The 23,989-nt window shown below is 51.3% G+C and overlaps 1 protein-coding gene across 1 annotated transcript in view; it reads right to left on the bottom strand.

Moving 5' to 3' along the window:
* Ccdc12 (coiled-coil domain containing 12) overlaps positions 1–23,989 on the bottom strand; it is a 48,998-nt gene that overhangs the window by 6,903 nt on the left and 18,106 nt on the right. Inside the window, exon 2 of the mRNA XM_051140741.1 lies at positions 8,974–9,041. Coding sequence (XP_050996698.1) covers positions 8,974–9,041 — 68 coding nt within the window. The remainder of the gene's footprint in view (positions 1–8,973; positions 9,042–23,989) is intronic.

Raw genomic sequence — 23,989 nt, 5'->3', positions numbered from 1 at the left:
CTATGAAAGACACTGAAAAGAAAGAGAAAAAATAGATCATATTAACAAGGTAAGAGAAAAAGGAAATGGAATGGTTACTTTAAAAAAAAATCTAAAAAATTATGATTGAAGTGAAAGAAAAAGGGACAAAAGGCAGGGCGTCAGGTTCTCAGGAGCAGCCAGTTGCCTCTTGGGCCTTTCCTTACAGCTGAGCAGCCTTCCTTCTGCAGACTGGGTGTGGTGCGACTAACAGTGCCAGCCAGACCCGTCAGGCAAGCCACCACCTATCACCTTCTTAGTGGGCCAGCTGTGTCCTCACACAGCGGTTAGCCATTCTTCTGGGGTCATGGGAGCTAAGTGGTTCTCTCACCCCCAGTAGCAGAAGGTAGCTACCAGGGGCAGGGAGTCTAGAGTCCGGGACTCCTAACAATATGGCCTGGGCCCGCATCTTGGTTTTGATGCTTTAGAGACCTGGGCAGGACCATACTACCATTAGTATCCACATGAAAGCCAGAGCTATCCATCTCTCCAGGCTCAAGTCACCTAAACTGACTACAGCAGAGCCCTCTAGAACAGGCATCTCGTATCCACACCACCTGTCAGGACAGAAACAAAGGAGACCCACAGCACAAGGGACAAAGGCTTGTCGCAGCTGGCAACAAGCCACCCAGCACACACGGGCAGGGCCTGCCCAGGCCCCTCAGTGCCCCTCATAGCCGGTTAATGGAGCAGACAGAAAGTGGTCTTTGTGCTGCCCGTAGGGAAACAGGGTCCCCAGGACACTTTCCAAGTAGCAGATGCTCAGCCCAACGGCCTCTTTCCTTTCTACCTGTGCGCCGTTCCAGTTTGTCTGGTCTCCACCAGCTTGCTATCAGTTACTAGTGAGCTCTGGAAACTGGGCCAGCCGGGCTTATCTTGCTGGCTGCTGTAGCCCTTTCTCCTCTGAACTGGATGTGAGGATGACAGGGACTGGGGTACAGGGAAGGGGAAGATGGGCTCCAGCTCCATGGGCCCCTCCTAATCCCAGCTTTCAAGTAGGAGAAGGCAGAGGTGTAGAAGAGACAGGCCAGAGGAGAGCCAGCCTGTTTGAACTGAAGGTGACAGAAGAGGCGGAGCCCTGTTAGAGCCCCTTGCTGGAGCTACCCCCCTAGGGAAGGGGACGCGTCACACAAACCCTGGCTCTGTGCTGCCATGTCCCATATGACTGGGGTGTGACCTGACCAAGAGTGCGACCTGACTAGGGGTGCTGAGGGGGGAATGAAAAAAGGACAGACACACAGACAGAAAAGCTGGGATGAGGCGGGATGTATATGCACTCACTGCACAATCCGGAACCTCAGCATGCATATTACCTACAGCCAGTGCAGAGGGGTAAGCTGGTGAGGTAGGAGTGCTCTGCAGATGAGCGGCCCTGGGCTGTAAGCACCCAGGAGGAGGAGGAGGCTGCAGTTGCTAGTTTGTGTACATTTGCCTAAGTAAGTATTCATGTTTGGACCAAGAGAAAGCCTTGCTACCCCTCCCAGCCTCCTCACCTGGAGAAGGCTCTGCCACTCCTATGGCTTTGGTCTGAGGCTTTGGTCCTTGATATGGCCAAGCCCATGGCAATAATGCTCATTTGCCCAGGGCTTCCTCAGCTCCCCATACTGTAGCAGCAGCAGAATGTCTCATGGTCAAAGTAACAATAAAGACACCATGGCCTTTCTAGAATGAACACCAAGACACACCACACGAAGAGAAAGTGAGCGATGCAGGTGTGCCAGCCAATGCTGTGTACAAATGAGCCTGCAGAAAGGACATGCCTACCCCAGGAATGGCCCGCCCATGGAAAGAGCTAAGAAGCCAGCCTTAGAGGTAGACTCCTGACTTAGACGGGGAAGGTATTTCCGGTGTCCCTTTAACATCTTTGAAATGCTGAAACACAAATTCCTCACCCCAGTAGATGTATGTATAAAGTCACGTCCAGATAGTTGCAGTTCTGAGGTAGGTCATCACACAACCATAAGTAACGTCAGCACGGGGTTCAGTGTGGGAGGGGGATGCACAGGGCAATGCTGGCAGTGCTCACAGCTAAGTAGACTCTCTACAGTGGCAGGGAAGGCCCACAGCAGGACCCAAGCTCCTGGGATCAGAGAATCAGAGAACAGGCCTGACGTATATGTTAAGAGACCAGTAAGCCCCATAACTCTAGGACAGTGACCTTTGCATCACATGCACTGGACCTCCCATAAGGTCCCTCAGCCTTGGCAGCCAGTGTCTGAGTTAAGCCTTGCTATTTCTCTACAGGAGGTAGACAGGCCCCACAGCCTCCTCACTTAACAGCCTCCACTAATATCCTCAGCCCCACAAGGTGGCACTGAGCACCCTCTTCCCTTACATGCCCTCCCTCCCTATGTGAAATAGGCAACCACACACTATGCACGTGGCTCTAGGCTCTGCCCTGCAAGCTCAGCACTCGGCCTACACCGCCACCCATTGAGGAAAGGAATTCAGGGGTGCTTGGGGAAGAACATTACAGTAGTCCTTGGGTGTTGGGTTTTTGTTTGTTTTGTTTTTTGAGACAGGGTTTCTCTGTGTAGCCTTGGCTGTCCTGGAATCACTTTGTAGAGTAGGCTGGCCTTGAACTCACAGAGATCTGCCTGCCTCTCGAGTGCTGGGATTAAAGGTGTGTGCCACCACGCCCAGCTATGTCCGAGGCATGAAAGAGACAAGTATCTGAGAAGCTACTATGAACCCAGGCACAGGTAGGAGTGTGGCTGCGTCACAACAGCTACTTCTAAGTTACGTTTAGGAATCTTTATGGCCAAGTCATCGGGCAATGGCCAGGCTGACATCCTGTTGAGTTATTTTCTAAAACAGACACATTTATTTGTATCTCTTTTCCCTATCTCCTCACCTGGTATCTTAAAGACCTGAATGGTGCTGCAGCAGGCTTAGTGACCACAACAAGTCTTCCTCCAGGCCAGCTGCAGGGGTTCTGGGTTTGGGCTAGCCTGGAGGGGTGATGTCAGGGGACATCACTCCTTAGAGTGTTTTTTTTCTATACCTTCCTATGTGCCAGACAAAGTCCGTGTTCCCTGTGCACTGTAAAGCCAGGAGTGAAAGGGATCTGAGATTATGTATCCAGCTCAATCTTATGACTGGCAAACAAGCATCCAAGAGAGAACTTGCTCCTGGAGGCCTCACTGTCTTTGCCTACCTCCCCATCCATGCTTTCTGCCTACCCTTAGGCACCAGGCCCTCTTCTCTCCCAACAGATCCTGAGGGTTCTTCAAACTCATCCCACTGCCATGAACCCTTGTAGAGAGATGGCAAGACTGGATCAGCCAATCCTTGTGGCACGCTTACAAGATTATAGCTTCCTCAGTTGGCCACCTGGGTGTCTGTCCATCCCCTCAGCCCCCATCCCCACCCCCATCCCCCAATCCCCAATCCCCCACTCCCCAGTACCCACCCCCGCCATCATCTAGTTCCCTGAGAAGCTATAGCTCCCCAGTAAGAGACAAGCTGTATCTCTGCTCACAGTAATAGAGTTCAGGTAAGTTCAAGGCTAGGATGAGTCTGCAGGGTTCCAGAGGCCTGCAAAGTCCAGTGTGTCTCACCATAAGGCCCAGCTATAACTCCACAGAACACTAAGGGAGGAAGTGGTGTTCACCCCACCACCCTGGCCTGAAAATGCCTGGTTCTCTACAGAGCTGCTGCATACTGTAGCCCACCCTTGACCTGAGCCACGAGGATGTGGGACGGAGGAGGGCAGGACCCTTCCCGTGTGGAGGAACACTGAAGGCCGAGGAGGGGGGGGCCATGTCCCACCTGGGGACCATGCAGTGGGCAGGGACGGCTTCATTTTCTCATTGGTGACCCAGAAGGCTGTATGAGCTCACTGTTCCCACCCTACATATCAGATAGGACGCAGGGAGGGGCCCGAGTCAGCCCTACTCCCTTTCAGCTGGGACATTTTAGCTAGCCAAGTGACTTCACCTGCCTGGCTGTGGTTACCCCATCGGTACACCACACCCAGCCCAGAGCGGCCAGAAGACTTCAGAAAAGGACTCTGAAAGTACAAGCACGAAGAGCCTATGACATGTAAGGTCCTTTTTTCACACAGAAAGGGAAGGCTCCAGCGATGCTCCCACCCTCTTCCTACACAGTAGAGTCATGCCCACTGCAAGTCACAAGGTGATTCAGTTTCTCCGCTGTCCTAAACCAGCCCTTTTTAAATTTGGTCTTCCTGACTCCCAGCCTGCCCCTGAGAATTGTGAGTCAGGAAAGTGGTGCTTCGTGTTGCAATTCCCGCTGTAGCTCTGGTGAGAGAGGGAGCCAGGGCCATCCCACTGCCTGTGACAGAGACACCTGCAGCTGAGGGTGGGAGTCGCCTTGTGGTGAACAAGACAGTGGAGCAAGCAATGGGGCATGGAACCCAGTCTGCACAAGAGAAGCCTAGTACCTGCCAGCATTAAGTGTTTGGCACCTGGCCTGAGGCTGGGGGATCAGAATTTCTGATCCATAGAACCAATGAAATGCTAATTAAAATGCCAGCAGGTTTTTCTTTAGTGGACAACAACAAGATGGCCGTTAGCGGGGGGGGGGGGGAGTGGGGGCAGGGGCAGAGGAAAGTTTGCAGACAGTCTCATGGTAGCTTAGGGTGGCTCAAACTCACAACAATCCTCCTACCTCGGCCTTGCAAGTGCTGGGAAGCCAGGTGAGCCACCACATCCAGTTTAACCATAAAGTTTTTACAAGGAAAGAAAGGCCTAGAATAGCCAAGGCAGGGAAAGCAACTGCGCTTTCAGTTCCGATTGCTCAGCTGAGGCAGTGTGACTTACCCTAGGGCAAAAAGCTATATATAATATGTAGGCCTGGACCCTTACTCTGGATGTGACTTTCAAACCCAGAGCCACTCTATCTGCTTGGGTCCTACTCTTTCAGGGCCTACTGCTGATTTTTTTTTTTTTTTTAAAGTGCATGATGATCTAGCTATACAAATCAATTGAAATGGTTGCCAACCAAGTGTTAGTGTCAAGGTAATCTGGCCTCTGAGAGCAGTGCCAAGTGACCTACAGGGCCACTGGGACAGGTGGATCTCGCTGCCAGCACTCAGGTGCTCAGGGACAGCCGGTCCCTGGGGTCATCTGGTGGTTATTAGAGTTCAGATGCAATGGCTAGGGAGAAGTCTCCAGGTCAGGACAAAGGAGAAGTGGGGAAGGAAGGAAGGGGAAAAAGAGGCTGCCCTTTCCTCCCCGTGAGAGTCTGGGTCAGCAGGCGCCAGGCACAGCTCAGCCTTGTCCCATCCAGCCCGGAACTCAGGCACTGATTCTGTAGGTCCCTCAGTGTCAGTCCCAGGATGGACCCACAGAGACACTGTAAAGCTGGGGGGAGGTTGGATAGAGGTCTTAGAAGTGCTCTCTGTCTTCCCAGCCAGGGTTTATGTCTCCTACCCTTTCACCCTGCAGGTCTAGGCCTCTGAATTCCATCCTAACTCAAGCCATGTGCTCCTTGAGGCCTCGTCCTGCTGCCCTCAGCTGAAGACAGTCTAAGTAGCCACCGTTCTCCACAGGACACTCAAGGCTGCTGTCTCTCAGGCCTCCCTCCAGCTCACCTGCTCTGAAGTTGGTTTCACTTCCAAGGAGGCCACGAAGTCAACTTGCTCAACTGTGACCAGCCCAGAGCCCAGCCCTCCAGTGGAGCTGAGGGTCACCCCTGCTCCCTGAGGAGGCCTTGCTGGTGTCCACAGGCATCCTGCATGGAGTGCTCACCCTTTGCTTCGTCCTGCCCTTCCTGGAGAACTCAAGCCATGAACGTCATAGTCTAGGGGCCAGCCCAAGGGTCTGGCCTCCTGTTAACTGGCCATGTCTACCTGGGACACGCCCTGTGCTCTGAAGGCATTCCAGGAGGAAGAGCCTGCCGTTCTCCGGGAGCAGCAAAGGCAGCTGCAGTTCCTGGCTAACTGCCCCATTCTCGAGCCAGACAAGCTGTACAGTACTCCAGAGAGGAGAGACGAGAGAAAAGCAGACCACACGAGCTGACACAGAACTTCAGCCGGTATCTAACAGGCTTGGTTCTCAGCTGCTTTAGCTCTAGCACACACGACCTCTTCAAACCTGGCAGGTGAGGGGGCCTTGGCATGGCCTCGCAGGATGGACCTTTTACTGACAGGAGCCTGGAACTAAGCATCTCATCCTCTTTCTCAGTTAGGAAGAGGGTCATAACTTATGCCCTCACCCTCCTTGAATCGAGAAAAGCCACATTTTGCTGTACTGTGACATGGGTTTGCCCCTCCCCTTTGGTCTCTGTTTAAAAATAAAAGCACACATTACTGATAGTTAAAGCCATCTTGGAGCCAGTTGCCTTGACTCTTTACAGTCAGTGTCTGTCTGCAGCCATCTCTCCCTGTGTTCGCACTGTTTTCTCTCGGAATCTAGCAGCTTATCACACTTCCTCTTGTAAACAGCCCATGTCCCTTAGGGAATGCCACCATCTACTGCTGTCTCCCAGGTGTCTGCAGTGTCATCCTGCACAGCACACAGCAGATAGCTGTGAAGCTGGTACAGACTGGGTAACATGTGTGCATCATTTCTAAATTTGAGTCCTAATCCTCAACTTTCTCTTTGCTGCAGCAGCACCATCTCTGAGATTCTGCCACATGGTGGCCTAACAGCTGAGTCTCTTACTCACCAACCTGCCTACTGCTAACCAGTGACCCTTCTTTCTCAGGGAAGAAGGTGAGAGGAGACCACCCAGCGTATCAGACAGCCCAGAAATGAGACTCAGGGCTCCAGCTAGAACCCATGAACCTCTGGCTTCTAAGCAGTGAGTAAGAGCAGGGGAGACCATGCAGGTACCTACCCAAAATTATACAAGTCTGAGGGGCACTTGGCAAAAAAACCCCAAGGTCCTAGGGGCTCCCCAAACCACAGAACGCAGTGCGGAGCTGACTCTACTACTACAAGACCTCTCAGACTAGAAAGCCGTTGCCATACTCTGAAACCAAGAGAGACGGCAAGACCTTGAAGGGCTGCCAACAGGATGGTGTAAAAGGACTTCCTAACTGACCGATGCCTGCTCTGACACATTCCTTCACCCTGGTGAGGCTGATTAAGGGCTGTGGCGATAGGAAAGCCTGCTCCAGTGTGACATCCTGGCTTCATCTGGGGAGCCCTCCCTGCCCACAGGGCCATCCACCTTCTACACCAAGACCTATCCTCCAAGCAGCAGCACCTGCACATGAAGGACACTATCTGGGACAGAGGAAACCAAAGATGTCTGTTTATAAAAATGCAAAGTCTAACTGCGGCCACATCCCAGCGCAGAGCAGAGCAGGAAGGGGTAAGCATGAGACTTCAGGGATGTTAGGTTTTCCTGGCCCATAGGATCAGTGGCACAGCTCTTCCCAGCTCTACACGTTGGTTCCTGCAGAATTCCCATGATCTTTTTGAAGCAAAGTCAACATGGGGAACTCTGTGGAGAGCACTCCCAAGTTATGAGGGAAGCCCTCATGTCTGTGGTCATGATGGAAGACTGGCCAAGCCCATCACATGTGTTGAGCATGGTTAACTTAAACCGACTCAACCAGACAATGTCTCACAAAGTAAGGCAAACGCTCTAACTACAAAAGGAGAAGAAGCAAAGGGAGGGCAGACGTGGGCTCTGAGCTGAGCGCCACATGCCAGAGCGGGACCCCAGCTGGGGACAGTGGTGCACACCTACAATCCTAGCATCCCAGCGGTGAAGGCAGAAGGATCATGAGTTCACTGGACCATGTGGCCCGGACCATGCTTTACATACAGGTGAAGAACTAGGACCTATTTTTGCAGGGATGTAGAACACACAAAAGGCATGTGACAAGACTGAATGTAAAGCAGTTAGACTGTAACGCAAGCTAACAGCTCGACCAGCGGTCCTCAACCTAAGACCATTGCAAAGCACAGACATTTACATTACAACTCATAACCACAATTATGGTTATGAACAACAACAAAAAATAATCATATGGTTGGGGCTCACCATTACATGAGGAACTGTATTTAAGGACTACAGCAATAGGAAGGTTGAGAACCACCGTTGGGGTGATCATTTTACGCACTGGGTAAAGACTGTATATTCAAATGCTAATTTCTGAACCAGCAGAGAGATGATCACAGGCCAGGCTTTGGTATTATTATAGTTTGTAAACATTCCTTCCAACACCTTGGGATTGGTTTTATTAAAGAGCCAAAGTGGCCTATAGCAAAGGCAAGAGAGGAAGACAGGACTTCTGGCAGAGACAAGGACTCTGGGAAAAGAAGCTGAGAAGCAGAATTCTCCTAGGAGACAGGAAGAGGTCAGCCATATGAAACTGAGGAGAGGTACCGAGCCATGTGGCAGAACACAGGCTGATATAAATGGGTTAACAAGATAATAAAAGCTGGTTAGGAAGCAGGAAGCCTGTAATCCCAACACTCAGGAGGGTGAGGCAGGCAGATCTCTGAGTTTGAAGCCAGCCACATCTACAAAGTGAGTGCAGGATAGCTAAGGCTACACAGAGAAACCCTGTCTCAAAACACTCTCTACCCCCCAAAACAGCTAGTTGGGAACAGAGTAAGCTAAGGCCTAAAGCTATTATAAATAAATATGTCTCAAAAAAGCATAAATAAATAAATAAGTCTCCATGTAATTATTAAGACCTGGAGTGGGCATAGAAAGACCTTAGGCTATAACCACTGAGTTACACAGTAAGCAACGAAGAAATATAGGGACAGTTCTAACTAGTGATAGGGTTGATCTTTTCAGGTCTGAACAAGGCAGTCATGTGAGCAATGTTCAGGCCTGAATGCAGCTCTGGAAAGATGAAGGTGGAGAGCAGGGCAGGGTGGTGTAGGGAGAGCAGGGCAGTGTGGTATAGGGAGAGCAGGGTGGTATGAGGAGAGCAGGGCAGGGTGGTGTGGGGAGAGTAGGGCAGGGTGGTGTGGGGAGAGTAGGGCAGGGTGGTGTGGGGAGAACCCCACAGGCTCTCTCTACCTGTGCTTTTCATCTTCGTCATCTTCTTCTCTGAGCTGCTTGGTCTGTGGCTCCCCATCTTCCCTGTCCTGTAACGAAAGCAAGCAAGGGGCTGGTCAGATGACACTGCTACGGGAGTCAGGTCAGGGTTAGGGGAAGCTGATAGGGAAGGGCAATCAGGCCAGTTATCTGAGGGGTGCTGTGTAGGAGCCTGGTCTTCCATGTTGCCTCCCTGGGCAGTACTTAAATCTCCACAACCCTCCCAGCACTCGCTCTGTGAATTCTAGGTCAGCCTGCTCTACAGAGCGAGCTCCAAGACAGCCAGGGCTACACAGAGGGACTTTGTCTCAAAACTAAACTAAACAACACCCTCCATGATCCCAGCACAGGCCCAGGCCATGAGGCAAGCAGGAAGAGCTGAAGGTCTTAGACGGTGAGAATGGAGCTGGTCAGGGTTGACAGCCACCAGCCACCAGCCACCTTATGGATGTGGATGGAACCATGTGCTGGGCTGCGGGGAGATAGGGGGAAGACAGTCACCAACAGCTAGGGCAGGATGAGAACGCAGGCCTCTTGGCATTCTTTCCAGCCCAGAGACCTCTCCACAAAGACCCATTTGGATCCCTTCAGAAGTAAAGTAACTCAGGACCAGGCTTGGAACAAGACTCACTGCCCAGGTCTGTGATGTATTAAGGAGGTGAAAAAAGAACTCATTTAACAGGTCTATGAGACATCTTTCTTTTAAATCTGGTTCTTAAAATATCTTTTCTCCTCTCTCTCTCTCTCTCTCTCTCTTTCCCCCTTTCTCTCTCTGTCTCTCCCTCCCTTAAAATCCGCACCCACCCCCCTTGTCTATACGAACATTATGCCATAGTGCACTTGGAAGTCAGAGACCAACCTCCAGTGATCTGAGAGGTTAGGACAAACTTCAGGAATTGGTTTTCTTTCTCTACTATGTGGGTCCAGGGCTTGGACTCAGGTTGACAGGCTTGGTGACAAACACTTGAGCCACTAAGCTCTCTTGCCAGCCCCTAAATCTGCTCATCTAAGCCTAGATACAGTATGCTTGTGGTCCAAGTATCCCCAGGACCACAACCCAAGGGCACTACAAGGGCTGCTCCTGCCTACTGCAGCAGGAAGTGCTCCTGGGTCTTCTGCTTCCCAGCATCACTGTGGCTGGACAAACTGACCACAGATATGTGTACACGTGGGCAGGACCAAATATACTGAACCCTGCCACAGGCCCAGGACGAACCAAGGCCTAGGATTGAAGTTTGCATGCCACGGCTAGCCCTCTAGAAGATGTCACACTCACTTTGTCACTGGCAATGGACTCTTGTGGGTGTGGTGTTCTAAGAAGAAACCTGGCAGCTTCTACTTGCAACCTGTTGTGATGGCTGACACCGGATTTTAAGTGGCTGCCTGCACTTCCTCACCTCCAAAGTCCCACATACCACTGCACAGCTACCTCCCTCTGCGGTGACATCTGCCCTGTGTTACAGTCTCCCACTGCTCCCCTTGGAGAGCCAAGGCAACAACAGACACTGCCACTTCTTGGCCATATGACTATGGGGCCTGACTCATGAAGCCTTCCACAATAGAACACATAGGAGACCCTGCTGCTCCAAGCCAACGCAGCCCAGTCTCATGAGGCAGGAGGGATGAACAGAGCGAGACAAACATGCTTCTCCAGGGCTTAGGAGAGGAGAATGTGGGTTCCTGAGGACACAGGGACAGGATTGGGAAAGGCATTCCCAGGGTATAACTTGAGAAAAGGTAGTGTGTCTGAAGAACAGAGGTTCGGGCTTGAGAAACAAGTTAGCATTCTCTGAGTAGCTCACAGGTTGGGATGGGGCCTGCAAGGGCTCCCTCCCTGACTAAAGGCTTGCCCACAAAGCTACCAGGTTTCTTTCTTTCTGTTTTTGTTTGTTTGTTTGTTTGTTTTTTGAGATAAGGTCTCACTAGGTAGGCTTGGCTGGCCTAGAGCCCACTACGGAGACCAGGCTGGCCTCAAACTCACTGAAATTCACCTGCCTCATTCACCCGAGTGCTAGGATTAAAAGCACACCGATATTCTAATAAAGAGACCCCTACCAACAGCAAATCCCAGAAGTGCTTGCCTCAAGGGAAGGGGCTGGTGACCTGTCCCCTGGGATGGTAGTGGTAGAGCAGGGAGCTCAGCCTTCCTATGGTAGGCTGAGCACCCACTACCCCACCTCCTCCAACCAGGAAGCTTCTCTCTGGAAGGGCTTTGCTCACAGAGGAGGCAGGATCTATGTAGGAGGGACCCACCTCTGGGAGAGGTGCTTTGCCCATACCACACCCCTTCTTAACCAAGGGCAAGGTTAAACTCAGTCAGAGCCAGGCTGCCGCTGCCACCTCCAAGAGCCCCAGAAACACTCAAGTGCCTTGGCAAGGGCCAAGTTACTGATTAACGCATAAGAAAACACTTACACATATCCACGTGGCATTTTAAAACTTCCTAGCCATCTGGCAGGCAGGGGCAGCAGCTGTCTACAGACAACCAGTTAAGGCCCCCATCTGGGATGCTGGTGGAACAGAGTGCACAGGCAGTGGACAGACAGACACAGGTGGCAGGAGCAGGTGAGCAAATGAAAGGGAGACAGGTGGGGGATGAGGCGTACTCTGGCCTCCCCATTAAAGAGTGACTCTCAGAGCCAGGAATGGTGGTGCATGCCTCTAATTAGAGCACTTGGGAGGCAGAGGCAGGTAGATCTCTGAGTTTGAGGGCATCCTGGTCTAAAAAGTGCATCCAGGATAGCCAAGGCTACACAGAGAAACCCTGTCTTTGGCGGGGAGGTGGGGCGGGGGAGTGACTCTCAGGTAGGACAGCAAGCATTCCTGAGAAGGGCAATTGCTTTGCTTTGGGCCAATAGTGGCTTAGGTCACAGGCATAGCTTGCCCCACCCCACTCCACTCCCCTGCCAGGGATGCTGAGAATTCTCTGCCCCACCCCCACTGGCATAGGCCACCTGAGACACTCAGAGGAGCTCAGAACTGAGGTGTCACAGGAGTGCCCAACTTAGGTTCTCAGTTCAACAACACGGGGGACAGATAGTTAAGAAATGGCTAAAGAGAAAGGAAAAATGAGAAGAGCTGCCCAAAGGCACAGACCCTGTCCATGCTGACAGCAGATCTGAATCATGGTCCTCCAGGCCTGGCCCAGAGAGTTCTCGCCAAGATTAGAAGCAGCCTATCGAGAGCAGTATTGAGTTTCTAAAACTGACTCTGACCCCAGCCACCTTTCCTGTCTCCCCACATAGTTCAGATGCAGCCACGTGTGCAGATGCAGCCATAGGCAGCCCAAGGCCAGGCTGAGGCACCAGTGGACGCCCGGCAAGACAGGAGGCTTAGGGGATCTTGCGTCTAGAACCCCCTAAATCAGCTTCATGTCCTCACCCTTGTCTCCACACTCCTCCCAAGTTTCCCTACCCTTTTACCCTTCCCTTTTACCATTGTCCCCTCTAGATTTATTTATTTTATGAGTATGTCTGTGCAACATGTGTGTGTCTAGTGCTCGTGGCAGTCAGAAGAGGGAGTCACATCCCGCTGGAACTGGAGGTACAGATGGTTGCAAGAACAAGTGCTCTTAACTGCTGAGCCATCTTTCTAGCCCCGCCCCCCCCACACACACTATGTATGTGTTTGCTTGCATGTGTCTGTGCATCACAGTGCCTGATGTCCATGGAAGCCAGAAGAGGACACTAGATCCTCTAGGCCTGGAGTTTCAGACAGTTGTGAACGGCCATGTGGGTGCTGGGAATCGAACCCTGGTCTTCTGGAAGAGCAGCACATGCTCCTGAGCATGAGCCATCTCTCCAGCCCTTCTAGTCTCCATCCTCCCCCAGGTCCTCACAACCAAGTCCCCAGCCGTTCTTTACCCTCACTAGCCAAAGAAAGAACTCTCTCCTCTAGAATTCAGTTTCTTAAACTGTGCATCAGGACTCCCTATGGGGCCACATCACTGAATATGGAAGTCATGAAAAATTTAGCAAAACACACACTAACCAAGAAGCAACTCAAACTTAACACATTATGAATTCAACGTGTCTCTGGCAGTGCTCACCTGTGCTGCATGGAACCGCCTCGGTTCTGAACACACAGCTTGGACACTTTGCCTTGTTCATGCTGTCACATTACACGTGTCAATGGTGTCAAAAATACCCAGCCTTGGATTCAAGACAACTCTAGGTTATGAAATGAAGTGGGTTTGTTTTTTTGTTTTGTTTTGAGGGATTTTTCTTTTCTCTTCTTTCTTTCTTCTTCTTCTTTTTTTTTTTTTCTTCTTGGTTTGTGAAGCAGGGTTTCTCTGCATAGCCTTGCCTGTCCTGAAACTTACTCTGTAGACTAGGCTGGCCAAGAACTACCTCCCCCGAGTGCTGGGATTAAAGGTGTGAGCCACCACAGCCCAGCCAGGTCTGGCTTTTTCACACGGTATTGGGGATTGAACTAAGGTCTTTGTGCTTGTGCAGCCAGCAATTCACTGAGTGGCTCCTCTCCCCGCTGCTACGCCTCTGAGGCTCTGCAGTGTACCCAAAGAAGCAGACCTGGTGAGGAAGGCTTTGCTGAGGGTTGTGGACATCTGGGAAACTAGCAAGGAGCTGTCAGAAGGGAGGCAACCCTTCAACTCAACTCTAGATGACTCACGGGACAGGGTAACAAGTGCTTAAAGCACATTCCCAGGAGTGGTGACTATTTGGCAAAACTGTCATGGCCTGTAGGGTAGACCCGCGTGGCCGGCCCTGCTGAGACCTAAGGAGGTCAGGAACTGGTGACATGGTTTTCCTCAGGTGCTGCCTATACTGACGGCACTTGTAGGAAGAGGACATCAGAGTCAGGCGAGATGTCCACTCCCAGCCCAGACTTGCCCCAACCTGCTGCTACTTGTGGGTATGTGTTTGAAGGGTGGTTAAGGTTAAAGTGAGAGATGGAAACTGTGCCCAGGGCCAAGTGCCCCAAAGAGGAAGGATCTGAAATGAGTGGTGAAGGAACAAGGTCATCTCTCATGCTGAGATGTCCCAAGAACTCAGCTTTTTGCAGCCTGGGGAAGGCATACAGGTCAGCTAGAAGAGAGGCATGCTAGGCTGTTGATGGACTGTCTCCCTACCCTTACCTCATTCCTGAAGCAGCTGGAGACCCAGCAAGAGCTCAGAGCGCAGACCACCTCTCAATGCACAGACACACATGCCTCACCAGCCCACTACATTTTCACAGAGACCAGCCCTCTCTGTACCAATACAGAAAACAAGGCCTTGGGCCAGCAGAATGGCTTCATGGGTAAAAGGTACTTATGGACAAGCCTAGTACCCTAAGTTTGATCCTTGGTGAAGGAGAGAACAATCTCCAGGCATGCACATACCAACACCCCACTCCACACAGAAATGAAATCACCTTTAAAAGACCTTACAAAACAAGGCCTAAAGATCCTTCCCCTTCCATGCAAACAAAACCCTGAACACTGTAGTCCCCTAAGAGGAGAGTGTGAGCCTCTGCAGTTCTAATTCAAGGTCAGAGAACGGAAAAGGGATGACGAACAGTGCCCGAGGCAGGGGCAGGAAGAAGCTGGCAAACCTGGTGGCGCCCACAACAGCACCTTGTTGCCTATCCTGGGAGCCAGGGCCACCTCAGAATGGGGTGGAGGGACTTCCTGTTGGGTGCGGTGGCCTGGGAGCCATGTTATGAGGGCATTTCCTGGGGTAGGGCAGCCACTGGCATCTGACTCACCCTGAAGATGCAGTGATAAGGCCTGGACCAAACACTACCATGCTTGGGACCAGAAACTGCTCTTTACTGACCAGAGACTGGTGGGAGAGAGCAGGGCGATCGCAGCAAAGGTTCTGACTTTCCCAAGCAGACTGATAGCTTGAGCTGTTGTGCTCCTCTTCTGGGTCCCCAAATACAAGCAGCCTGTGAGTTCTTGGGAAGGGACCTGCCTTGACAGTCTGTACCCACAGGCCTGACACCTGCTACCCGTAGAGCATGTGCGTTCTAGCTTACAGCCCAGTGGGAAACCAGGCTCTACTGTGTGGCTGTGGGCAGGTCTGGCCTTGGTTTCCTCATCTCTGAAAACAAGGACAGTCAGGGTGACATCATCAAAGTATTACAAGAAGGAAATGATGAGGGAGAAAGGAAAAACCTGCAGCTTGAGTGGGCAGGGAGCAGCTCCCGGAAGGGAAGGGAGGAGAGGGCTACAGGGCCTGACAGCTTGCATCTACAAAGGTCAGGGCAGGCTTTCATTCTCATGGGTCTTCTGTGATGCTCTGAGCAAACCTCTGAGCCGGGAGGGCACTGTCTGTCCTAACGCCTGCAGCCACACAGTGACTCAAAACTATCCCTAACTTGACTTCTAGGGGTTCAGGCACCCCCTTCGGGACTCCATATTGGCACCAGGCATACACATGGGTCTTCTGGCCCCTCACTCAGAGCTCAGTGTGGCATGGCACCCTGGGGACCACTAGGCCAGAGGTGGGTCACAGCAGGAGCTACAGCTCCCCTGTGGGTACAGCTTAGTCTCAAGAGGCTCGTGACAGAGAAGGAAAGAACAAAAGACTGGCAGCTGGGAGAGCAGCAAGGAGGCAGGAGATAAGTCCCAGTCTAAGAGCTGGAACTAGGCCGGAAGTCAGACGGGAAAGCTGTGGAGAGACCAGGAGGAGGCAGCAAGGCTGAGGATTCTGCTAGTGACTCACTGGGAAACGAGGGCGCCTTGGACAGAGGTGGCAGTGCTGAGGGGACAAAGAAAAAGGGTGGCAGCTTTCAGGCAGACTAGAGCTGAGGCCTGAGGTGTGTACAGAGGCTGAGGGGTCCATGCTGGCTAAGATGTCCTCAGCAGTAGAAAAGAGAGGCCCTGGTTGCAGAGGAAAGGTAGGGCTAGCCCCACTGTCGATTGAGACTGAGGCAGCAGCACGCAGGGCCGACGCAGCTCCTGCCGGCATCTCATGACCTTGGTCCTGGGATCACTGATATCCTGTGTGTGGTGGAGGAACATGAGGCGCTGGCCTCAAGCCAAGTCAGCTCCTGTTCTTGACAGAAGTGCAACTGGGCATCCTGCCACCAGTGCAAGGGAGGCAGCAGGTAACTCCCCTGCATATTTCCTTTATTAGTTCACAAACATTGACCAGCTCCCTAGTGCTAGGAACTGCACTGCATGCTGGGAGCCAAGGAGAAAAAGAGCAAGTACCTGCAGAGGACTCAGGGTGATGAGGACTCTTACCTGGGCACACAGGTCATGTTTTAGAAGGTACAGCTTTCTGGAGAAAAATCTGGACTCTTTTAGATTCTCAGAGGGCAGGGGTGAGGGTATGGAGTGACACATGGACCCAGAAGGGGAGGGACAGTATCGACAGGATGACAAGACAGCAGTGGCTGTCTAGGTGGCTGGGGAGAGCCTCCCAAGTATACCTAACTTGTCCTGCCTGTTAAACTATGAATGGGAGAGGGCAGGGAGCAGAGAGAAGGCAGAACAGGGGGAAACTGGTACAGCTGAGTAGGCACAGGTCCCTCCCAGTGCCCAGGGCTTCACCCTCACCAGTGGCAGCAGGAAGTAGCCAACTAGAAGGTTAGGCAGAGGGCACAGCAAAAATCACAGCCCCCCTTTCCCTTTATAGAGAGCCAGCGTAGACTAGTTCATCTGGGCAGCCTAGTACTCTGAGAGGCTCCGAACCCCCACCTGGTTCTCCCTGTTGGGAGTCCTGAGGTATACTGGAAGCCTACACCACAGGCTTGGACTCGGGGTGGTAGTGGTAAGGGGGCCAAAATCCTGATACCAACTCTTACTCACTGCAGGACCCTTTGGGGACAGGTGGCCCTGTAGCAGGGACACTTGAGGCTTAAGTAAGGGAACCTGGGTTCACTGCCCACTGCAACCCTCCTGCTTCACGATGCCCACTGTGGGAGTGCTTACTATGTCTACTGGCATCTTGGCAAAGTCCAAACCCTGCTGTCTGACAGTGATGGGCCAGGCTCATATCTGACTGTGGCATCCTTCGAGGGAATGAGCCGTTCTTTCACTCCCACCCACCAAAGCCCCTGCTCAAGAAAACTCAAGAAAGCTGAAGCCAGCTCAATCACTGAGACCGCAACAGAGCTAAGTTTTAAGGACCCTGGTCCTGGAAATGGAAACTCACCCACACCTGTCATAGCAAAACAATATACTCTTCTGTTTGTCTTGGGGCTTTCTGTGTGTATATGTGTGACAGTTACAGTTAGCAGAGGTTGGCCCACAACAGCAGCTGAGCCAATACTAAGTGGACCACTGGGGAAGGTGAGAGACAGTCTGCCGTCTGAGCCCCCTAGCACTGCGTATACGGAGAACAGAGGCATGGCAATACCCAACTGTATGTCAGGCCTCCCACCTGTCCCACTGAGCAGGGCTCAAAGTGAGGGGCTGGGCTTCTTCTAGGTGTCTGTCTGCACATTAGGCCTTTCCATCTGTCCCTTGTCTCATCTACTCTACACTCCTACCCAAAAGCTCTTCTTCTCTCATGCAGAACTAACCTCTCCTGCTGCTAAGAACTTATCACTATGTGCAGGTTGAGTGCATGTGTGTAGGCCAGAAGACACACCTCAGGAAAGCTGTCTGTTTCTCTTACCAACTAAGCTAAAGTGACTGGCCAGTGAGCCCCAGGAATCCTCCTGTTCCTGCATCTTTGATTCTAGGACCCAAGGGAATCCTAGAATGGTTCTGGGGTCAAGCTTTGGTGCCCATCCTACAGGGCAAACACTTTAGTGACTGATTTCCCTGGCTTTGTATCCCAGGGTGCCCTTAAACTCTTTATGTAGCTGAGGGTGACCTTGAACTTCTGATCTTCCTGCCTCCATCTCCACTTCCTGAGTGCTGGGATTACAGGCCTGCACCGCCATGCCTGGTTTTATGCCCTTCTGGAAGTTGAACCTAGGCCTCTGTGAAAGTTAGGCAAGCTTCCAACTGAGGCACATCTTGCCCACTTCTTGAGAAAATGATAGAGAGAAAACCTAAGTAGGTTCAATAAAACAAGAAGGCACCACATTAGGCTCCCTGTGGTTAGGAGGAGAGCTCTGCTGAGAGCTGGAGGCAAACATTCATTTGTCTTGTTTTTCCTACTTGTGAGTGACAACAGTATGTAAGCAACTTACTTAATTGAATGCTACTAACATTACTGAATGTAATCAATTTTATCCAATTAACTACTGCAAACTTTTTATAAGGTCAGCATTCCTTCCTGTTTTCATGGATGAGCAAATCAGTGGCACAGTATAATTAAGTAACTCATCTAGAGTCACACTGCCTGGGCTTGCCAGGACCCCAATGGGAGGGCGGCCTTCCAGCCTTGGCTGCTCCCTTCTCAATGTCTACTCTTCGTTCTGGCTCAATTCCTGCCCCAGTCAGTCTCTCAGTCTCTGTCTGTCTGTCTGTCTGTCCCCCCCCACACACACACACGTGGATGACATACATACATACATGTCGTTCAGCCTGCTGGGCAAAGTCCAGAGGGCCAGCTGCTCAGTGAAACAGACACAGAATGTGAGGGCACAGCTGAGTCCCACACTACAGAGCCAAGGTCGCTACCATGGTAATACCATGCTTACAAATGGCTAAAATCTCGATGGGCTGGAGCTGACCAACACAACTGTGTGTAACCTTCTTCCAGCTTAATTCTGCTGTCAAACGTTTACCTTAAATAAAAAACACCTAGGGAGCCAGGCGTGGTGGTGCATACCTTTAATCCCAGCACTCAGGAGGCAGAGGGAGGAAGGAGGTCCCTGTGTGTTTAAGGCCAGCCTGGTCTACAAAGTGAGTCCACGACAGCCAGGAATACACACAGAGAAATCCTGTCTCAAAAAACCAGAAGCCAAAAGAAAAGAAAAGAAAAGAACAAAAAACCACCCAGAGAATCCAGCTGCAAGGAGCTCACTATCTTGGCCACACTAACCCTAATCGTTTCCTGACAGTGAATGGTGGACAGACCCCAAAAAGCCTAGCCAGTATCTTAGGACTTTTTGCAAGTTCAACAGTACCTCACCTGAAGCATTGCTGGGGCACAGAGAGAGGGCTGGCTGAGGCCCCTTTGTAGCCTGGACTATACACAGGAGCAGACCCAGCAGCCACACCACAGGCCTGGCCCCCTAAATTAGCAGGAACACCTCCATTAAGCAGGACTAAAATGTTCAGCTAAGATGCTAACTGATGCTAAACAGTGAGGTCATTTCTCCCACTTCTCACCTGGCCTCACTTCTCAGGAGGGAGGTGAGGGCCATCTCCCCAGTCCTCACCACCCTGGGATCCTGTGCAAATAATAAGCAAGGACCCAGAAACCTCGTGGCCCTGCAGATGACACCTTCCACCTCCCACACATCTGAGCCAGCTCTGCTTGATTACACATCTCCGGGTCCTCCCAAACAGTTCCTTGACAGCTCTCACTCTTGCCGGGCAACAGAGGCACCAATGTCATTAGCATCTATGACCCGGGCACAATCAACTGTTGAAGTAGGGTGCATAAAAGGATGCACACAGTAAAGACGAGAGCCCATTTCACAAGGTGCCCTTGACTTCCACACAAGTCCCCTTCTAAATAATAAACCTTTTTGTTTAAACAGGATGTACATCAGCTGGCAGAGTACTTCTATCAAGGGAGAAGCCTTGGATTTGATACTAAGTACCACACCACATAAACCAGGCATGAGTGGCACATGCCTGTTATCTCAGAAATAGGGAGGCAGAAGCATCAAGAATTCAAGGTCAGCCGGTGTGCATGTGTATGTAGTGTGTGTGTGGCACATGCCTTTAATCCTAGCACTTTGGAGGTAGAGGCAGGCAGATCTTTGTGAGTTCGAGGCCAGTCCAGTCTACAGAGTTCCAGGACAGCCAAGATAACATAGAGAAACCCTGTCTCAGAGGGAAAAAAAAATCATGATCATTCTCAGCTTCAAGAGACCCTGTCTCAAAACAAAATTAAAAGAAACAAACAAAACACAGGGCACGACGGCTCAGGAGCTAAAAAGAACTTGCCTCACAAGCCTAGTGGCATGAGTCCAATCCCATGGAGGGCACAAGATCCCTGCAGCAGAGAACTGACTTTTTCCTTTGTTTTTCAAGACAGGGTTTCTCCATGTTGCCCCAGCTGTCCTGGAACTCACTCTGTAGACCAGGCTGTCCTCGAACTCACAGATCCACCTGCCTCTGCCTCCCGGGTGCTGGGATTAAAGGTGAGCCCCACCACTGCTCGGTAAGAACTGACTTTCTTAAATAGGTTTACCTCTAACCTCACCCCCACCGGCCAATGCCACAGCTAGGACATTAGGGCTTTTGGTGTCCATCTTCTTCAAAGTCTAGTCCCAACAGTCCCCCAGTTTTATTCCCTATGGGCCACTGACACAGCTGTGTAAGACTGTGGCAGTCCCACTGTCTGCCTCCATGGGCAGTTCCTCCTGCTAGATATTACCAAAAGGATTGCAGGACACACCAAGACCAAGTTCTCAGCACAAAGGAGATTTGCCCCAGAGGGACAAAGGACAGGGAATAAAAGACAATGACCAAAGGAGATAAAGGTCAAGGGAGAAGGGGAAGGGAACGAGAGAGGGCACAGGGGTATTTGTCACACAGGGATAGGACAGTCTCTGGAGAAAAGGGGACATGGCCATAGGCAATGGTGGTTTATAAAGGGAAAAGGAGAAACCTGTGTTAGGATGAGGTGTTTAATTTTAATTGGGCATGTTAATTAGATGAGCCAAAAGGGGGCTTTTGATTGCTGGACTTCAGTACTTTGATAGTTGGACCTTGGTGGTCAGCCTCAGGAGGAGGAAGTGGCCAAATAAGGGACTAGACCTTGGTGGCTAGCTTTAGGAATGTGATCTAACAGCTTACAAGGAGGAGGGAAGAGGGAGGGCAAGAGCCATGTTTGTCTGGCTCGGGCTGACTAGAGCCCTTCAGTGACTTTGGCCTGCAGGATTTTAAACAAGCACCGGACTGTCCAAAAGGCAAGTCTGCTTTTCCCTAAGAAAAATCTCAATCCAGCTGACTCCCAAAGCCATGTGCCTGAGCCATGTCATGAGGTAAGGGTGAAAGGAGCTGAAGTGAATGGACTTGTGCCCTCAGGGAGCTGGGGGCAGATCAGGAGAGCTAAGTGAGGGCTGAAGCCCTCAACCCCCCCCTACCCCGCCAGGAGCCCAAGTGGACACCTCAAGGAACAGGAACGATGAGATAGGCAGAGGGAACAGGACAACGTTCAAGGGCACAGGAGCAGTGGGAAGGTCCTGCTGGACAGGATGCAGAAGCCAGCTAAGAGGGAAGACAGACGGTGGCAACAATGTAAACACTGGTATTTACTAAGAGCATTTAACAAGAGCTAGGAAGGAAAGGTCACTGGGTGAAGCCACTTAAGTAGCAAGATCAATGTGGGTCAGGAGAGCCACTCAAGGATAGCAGGAGGTCTCTCCGAGTCTGTCTGGTCCCTTCTAACTGGGCAGTGCCATGTACTGCCGGCACATCTGCTCACACTTCACCTCTGGACGCACCAGGCTCTCTAGACCCTGTCCATATCTGGGATCCAGTATCATCCCATCCCATCCCAACAGCCCGGGTCAGGACAACTAAGGCACTAGTAGTTAACTCAGCTCACAGCAAATAAAAGCTGGGCCAGCCTGATTATTGATGCTTTCTGACTGCACACATCACACTTTGAGAATTCTCGAAGTGCTGCAGCTTGGGTGTCTTCCTGTACAACAGCAAGAGAGTTATATCCACAGCCCATTCTTAGACCAAGAGAAAAGAAAATCACCAACTTGTGGTGCTGCAAAGGAATAACTGAACCCAGTATCCAGGAAAACCTGTGATAAACAGCACCTACCCAATTAGAAGCTCCTGGGCGAGACCTGAGGACCAGCTTGCTTACTGGCCCACCTACCCGAGTTCACCTAACTCTAGCACACAGACTGGCTGAGAGCCCAAGTCAGAGCACATCCCCCCTCAAGCTGAGCCAGAGGAGGAAGTGGACAACTGTCTGAGGGTTTACTGTGGTCACCACAGTGGGCTCTGGACACAGAGCAGGCAGGACGAGGAGAGAGAGAGAGAGAAACCACTCGAGTGATGTAATGTCTCAAGGGCTGCAGGGGTTCAAATGAAGTACACAGCAAGAGGAGTGCAGAAACCAGGCCAGAGCGAGTCTCGTTCCTGTCTACCAGAGAGGAAAGGAATGACCCAGTGTACACAACAGAAACCTAAAGTGTCCCACACTCGCTTCCCTGCATAGCTTGCAGATCAGGCCCTGCTGATCCTCCATACCACACAATACTGGGAAGTGGAAATGATGCCCGGCAGAGGGAGGGTGCGGACATCTCCCTGACAGCAACAAAATGGATCCCAGATTGATTCCAAAGAGTTGAAATGGTGGCCAGTATCCTAGCACTTAGAAGGTGGAGGCAGGAGGCTCAGGAGGTCAGGTCATCCTCAGTGTACTGAGGTGGAGGCTAACCTGGGCTACTAAAGGCACTGGGATTTCAGACACGCATGGCAACACTCTCTCTCTCTCTCTCTCTCTCTCTCTCTCTCTCTCTCTGATTTTTTGGCAGCTTTCTTTTTAAACACTTGCTGGAGCTGGAAAGATGGCTCGGCGGTTAGAGTACACACTGCTTCCAAGGACCTGAATCTGGTTCTCAGCACCATATCAGCCTATAGTAACAGCTCTGGGGGAACTGATGCCCTTTTTGGTTTTAGAGGGCAATTGCAGTCATATGCACATACCCCACACACAACCACAGGAGAATGCCCTTAACTAAAAAATAAAAAACTGAAGCAGAGGCAGGCAGATTACTGTGACTTCAAGTTCGAGGCCAGCCTGGTTTTCTAGTGAGTTCCAGACTAGCTAAGACACCCCCCAACCCCGACCCCCTACCCAACCACATTTTTTTTTTAAAGATAAGGTCTCACTCTGTAGCCCTAGTTAGCCTGGAACTCAGTCTGTAGACCAAGCTAGTCTTTTTTTTTTAGTTTTTCGAGACAGGGTTTCTCTGTGTAGCCTTGGCCATCCTGGACTCACTTTGTAGACCAGGCTGGCCTTGAACTCACAGCGATCCACCTGCCTCTGCCTCCCAAGTGCTGGGATTAAAGACGTGCGCCACCACACCCGGCTTCCAAGCTAGTCTTGAACTCAGAAAGTTCTGCTTACATCTGTCTCTTGAATGCTGGGTTAAAGGCAAATGCCACTACAGCCAATAAAATAGATCTTTAAACAAATATACACAATATTTGGTTCTCATTTAAAATCAACCAGCATTGATTTGTTGCTTGTTTTTTGTTTGGCTTTTCAAGACAGGGTTTCTTTGTGTGGCCTTGGCTGCCCTAGACTCAATTTGTAGACCAGGCTGGACTCGAACTCACAGCAATCCACCTGCCTCTGCCTCCCAAGTGCTGGGTTTAAAGGCGTGAACCACCACGCCCAGCTTGATTTCTGTTGCTTGGAATGAAGTGTTTTGGCTACATATGGCCACTGACAGCTGTGTCCTAATGAAGTGTATAGGGTGAAAGGGCCTTGTTTTCCACAGGGATGTGGGAAGGCCACAGTTCTGTGTCCAAAGCCAACTCTACAAGTGGAGGCCGCTGTGCTGGGAGTTCACAGTGCAGTGTTCTGTGACCCCGGTTGCTCTCCATGTTTGACTACCACAAAGGCCCCTCACTGATATAAGCTAAGACCCTCCTGTAGCCTGCAGGTCATCATCCCAACCCCTCCGTTCTAACACAGAACCATGTACAAAATAGGCCACAACACCGGGCATCAGAGTTTCTGAGACTGTCTGGAGATTAGGAGGCTCGGGATGGGGCATGGATCCCTGTGTCAGCCACCTCTGCTGGGACACTTGTGCTCCAGGCACGTAGCTAGCTAGGTCAGCAAAAGCAACCCTGTGGCCAGTGGGACGACAGACCCTGCAGCCACAACCCTCTCAGAATCCAGAGTTTAAAAAGCAAAATTCACATCAATTTCCAGACAAGTCAGAGGCTGCAGAGCAGGGGAGTGCATCTGAGCTCCTAGGAGACGGCAAGCTATTT

The sequence above is a fragment of the Acomys russatus genome, chromosome 32 (genome assembly GCF_903995435.1).
Source record: "Acomys russatus chromosome 32, mAcoRus1.1, whole genome shotgun sequence".
NCBI classification, from domain to species: Eukaryota; Metazoa; Chordata; class Mammalia; order Rodentia; family Muridae; genus Acomys; species Acomys russatus.
Note: the sequence above shows the minus strand (reverse complement) of the source record. Positions and strands in the feature narration are given on the sequence as shown.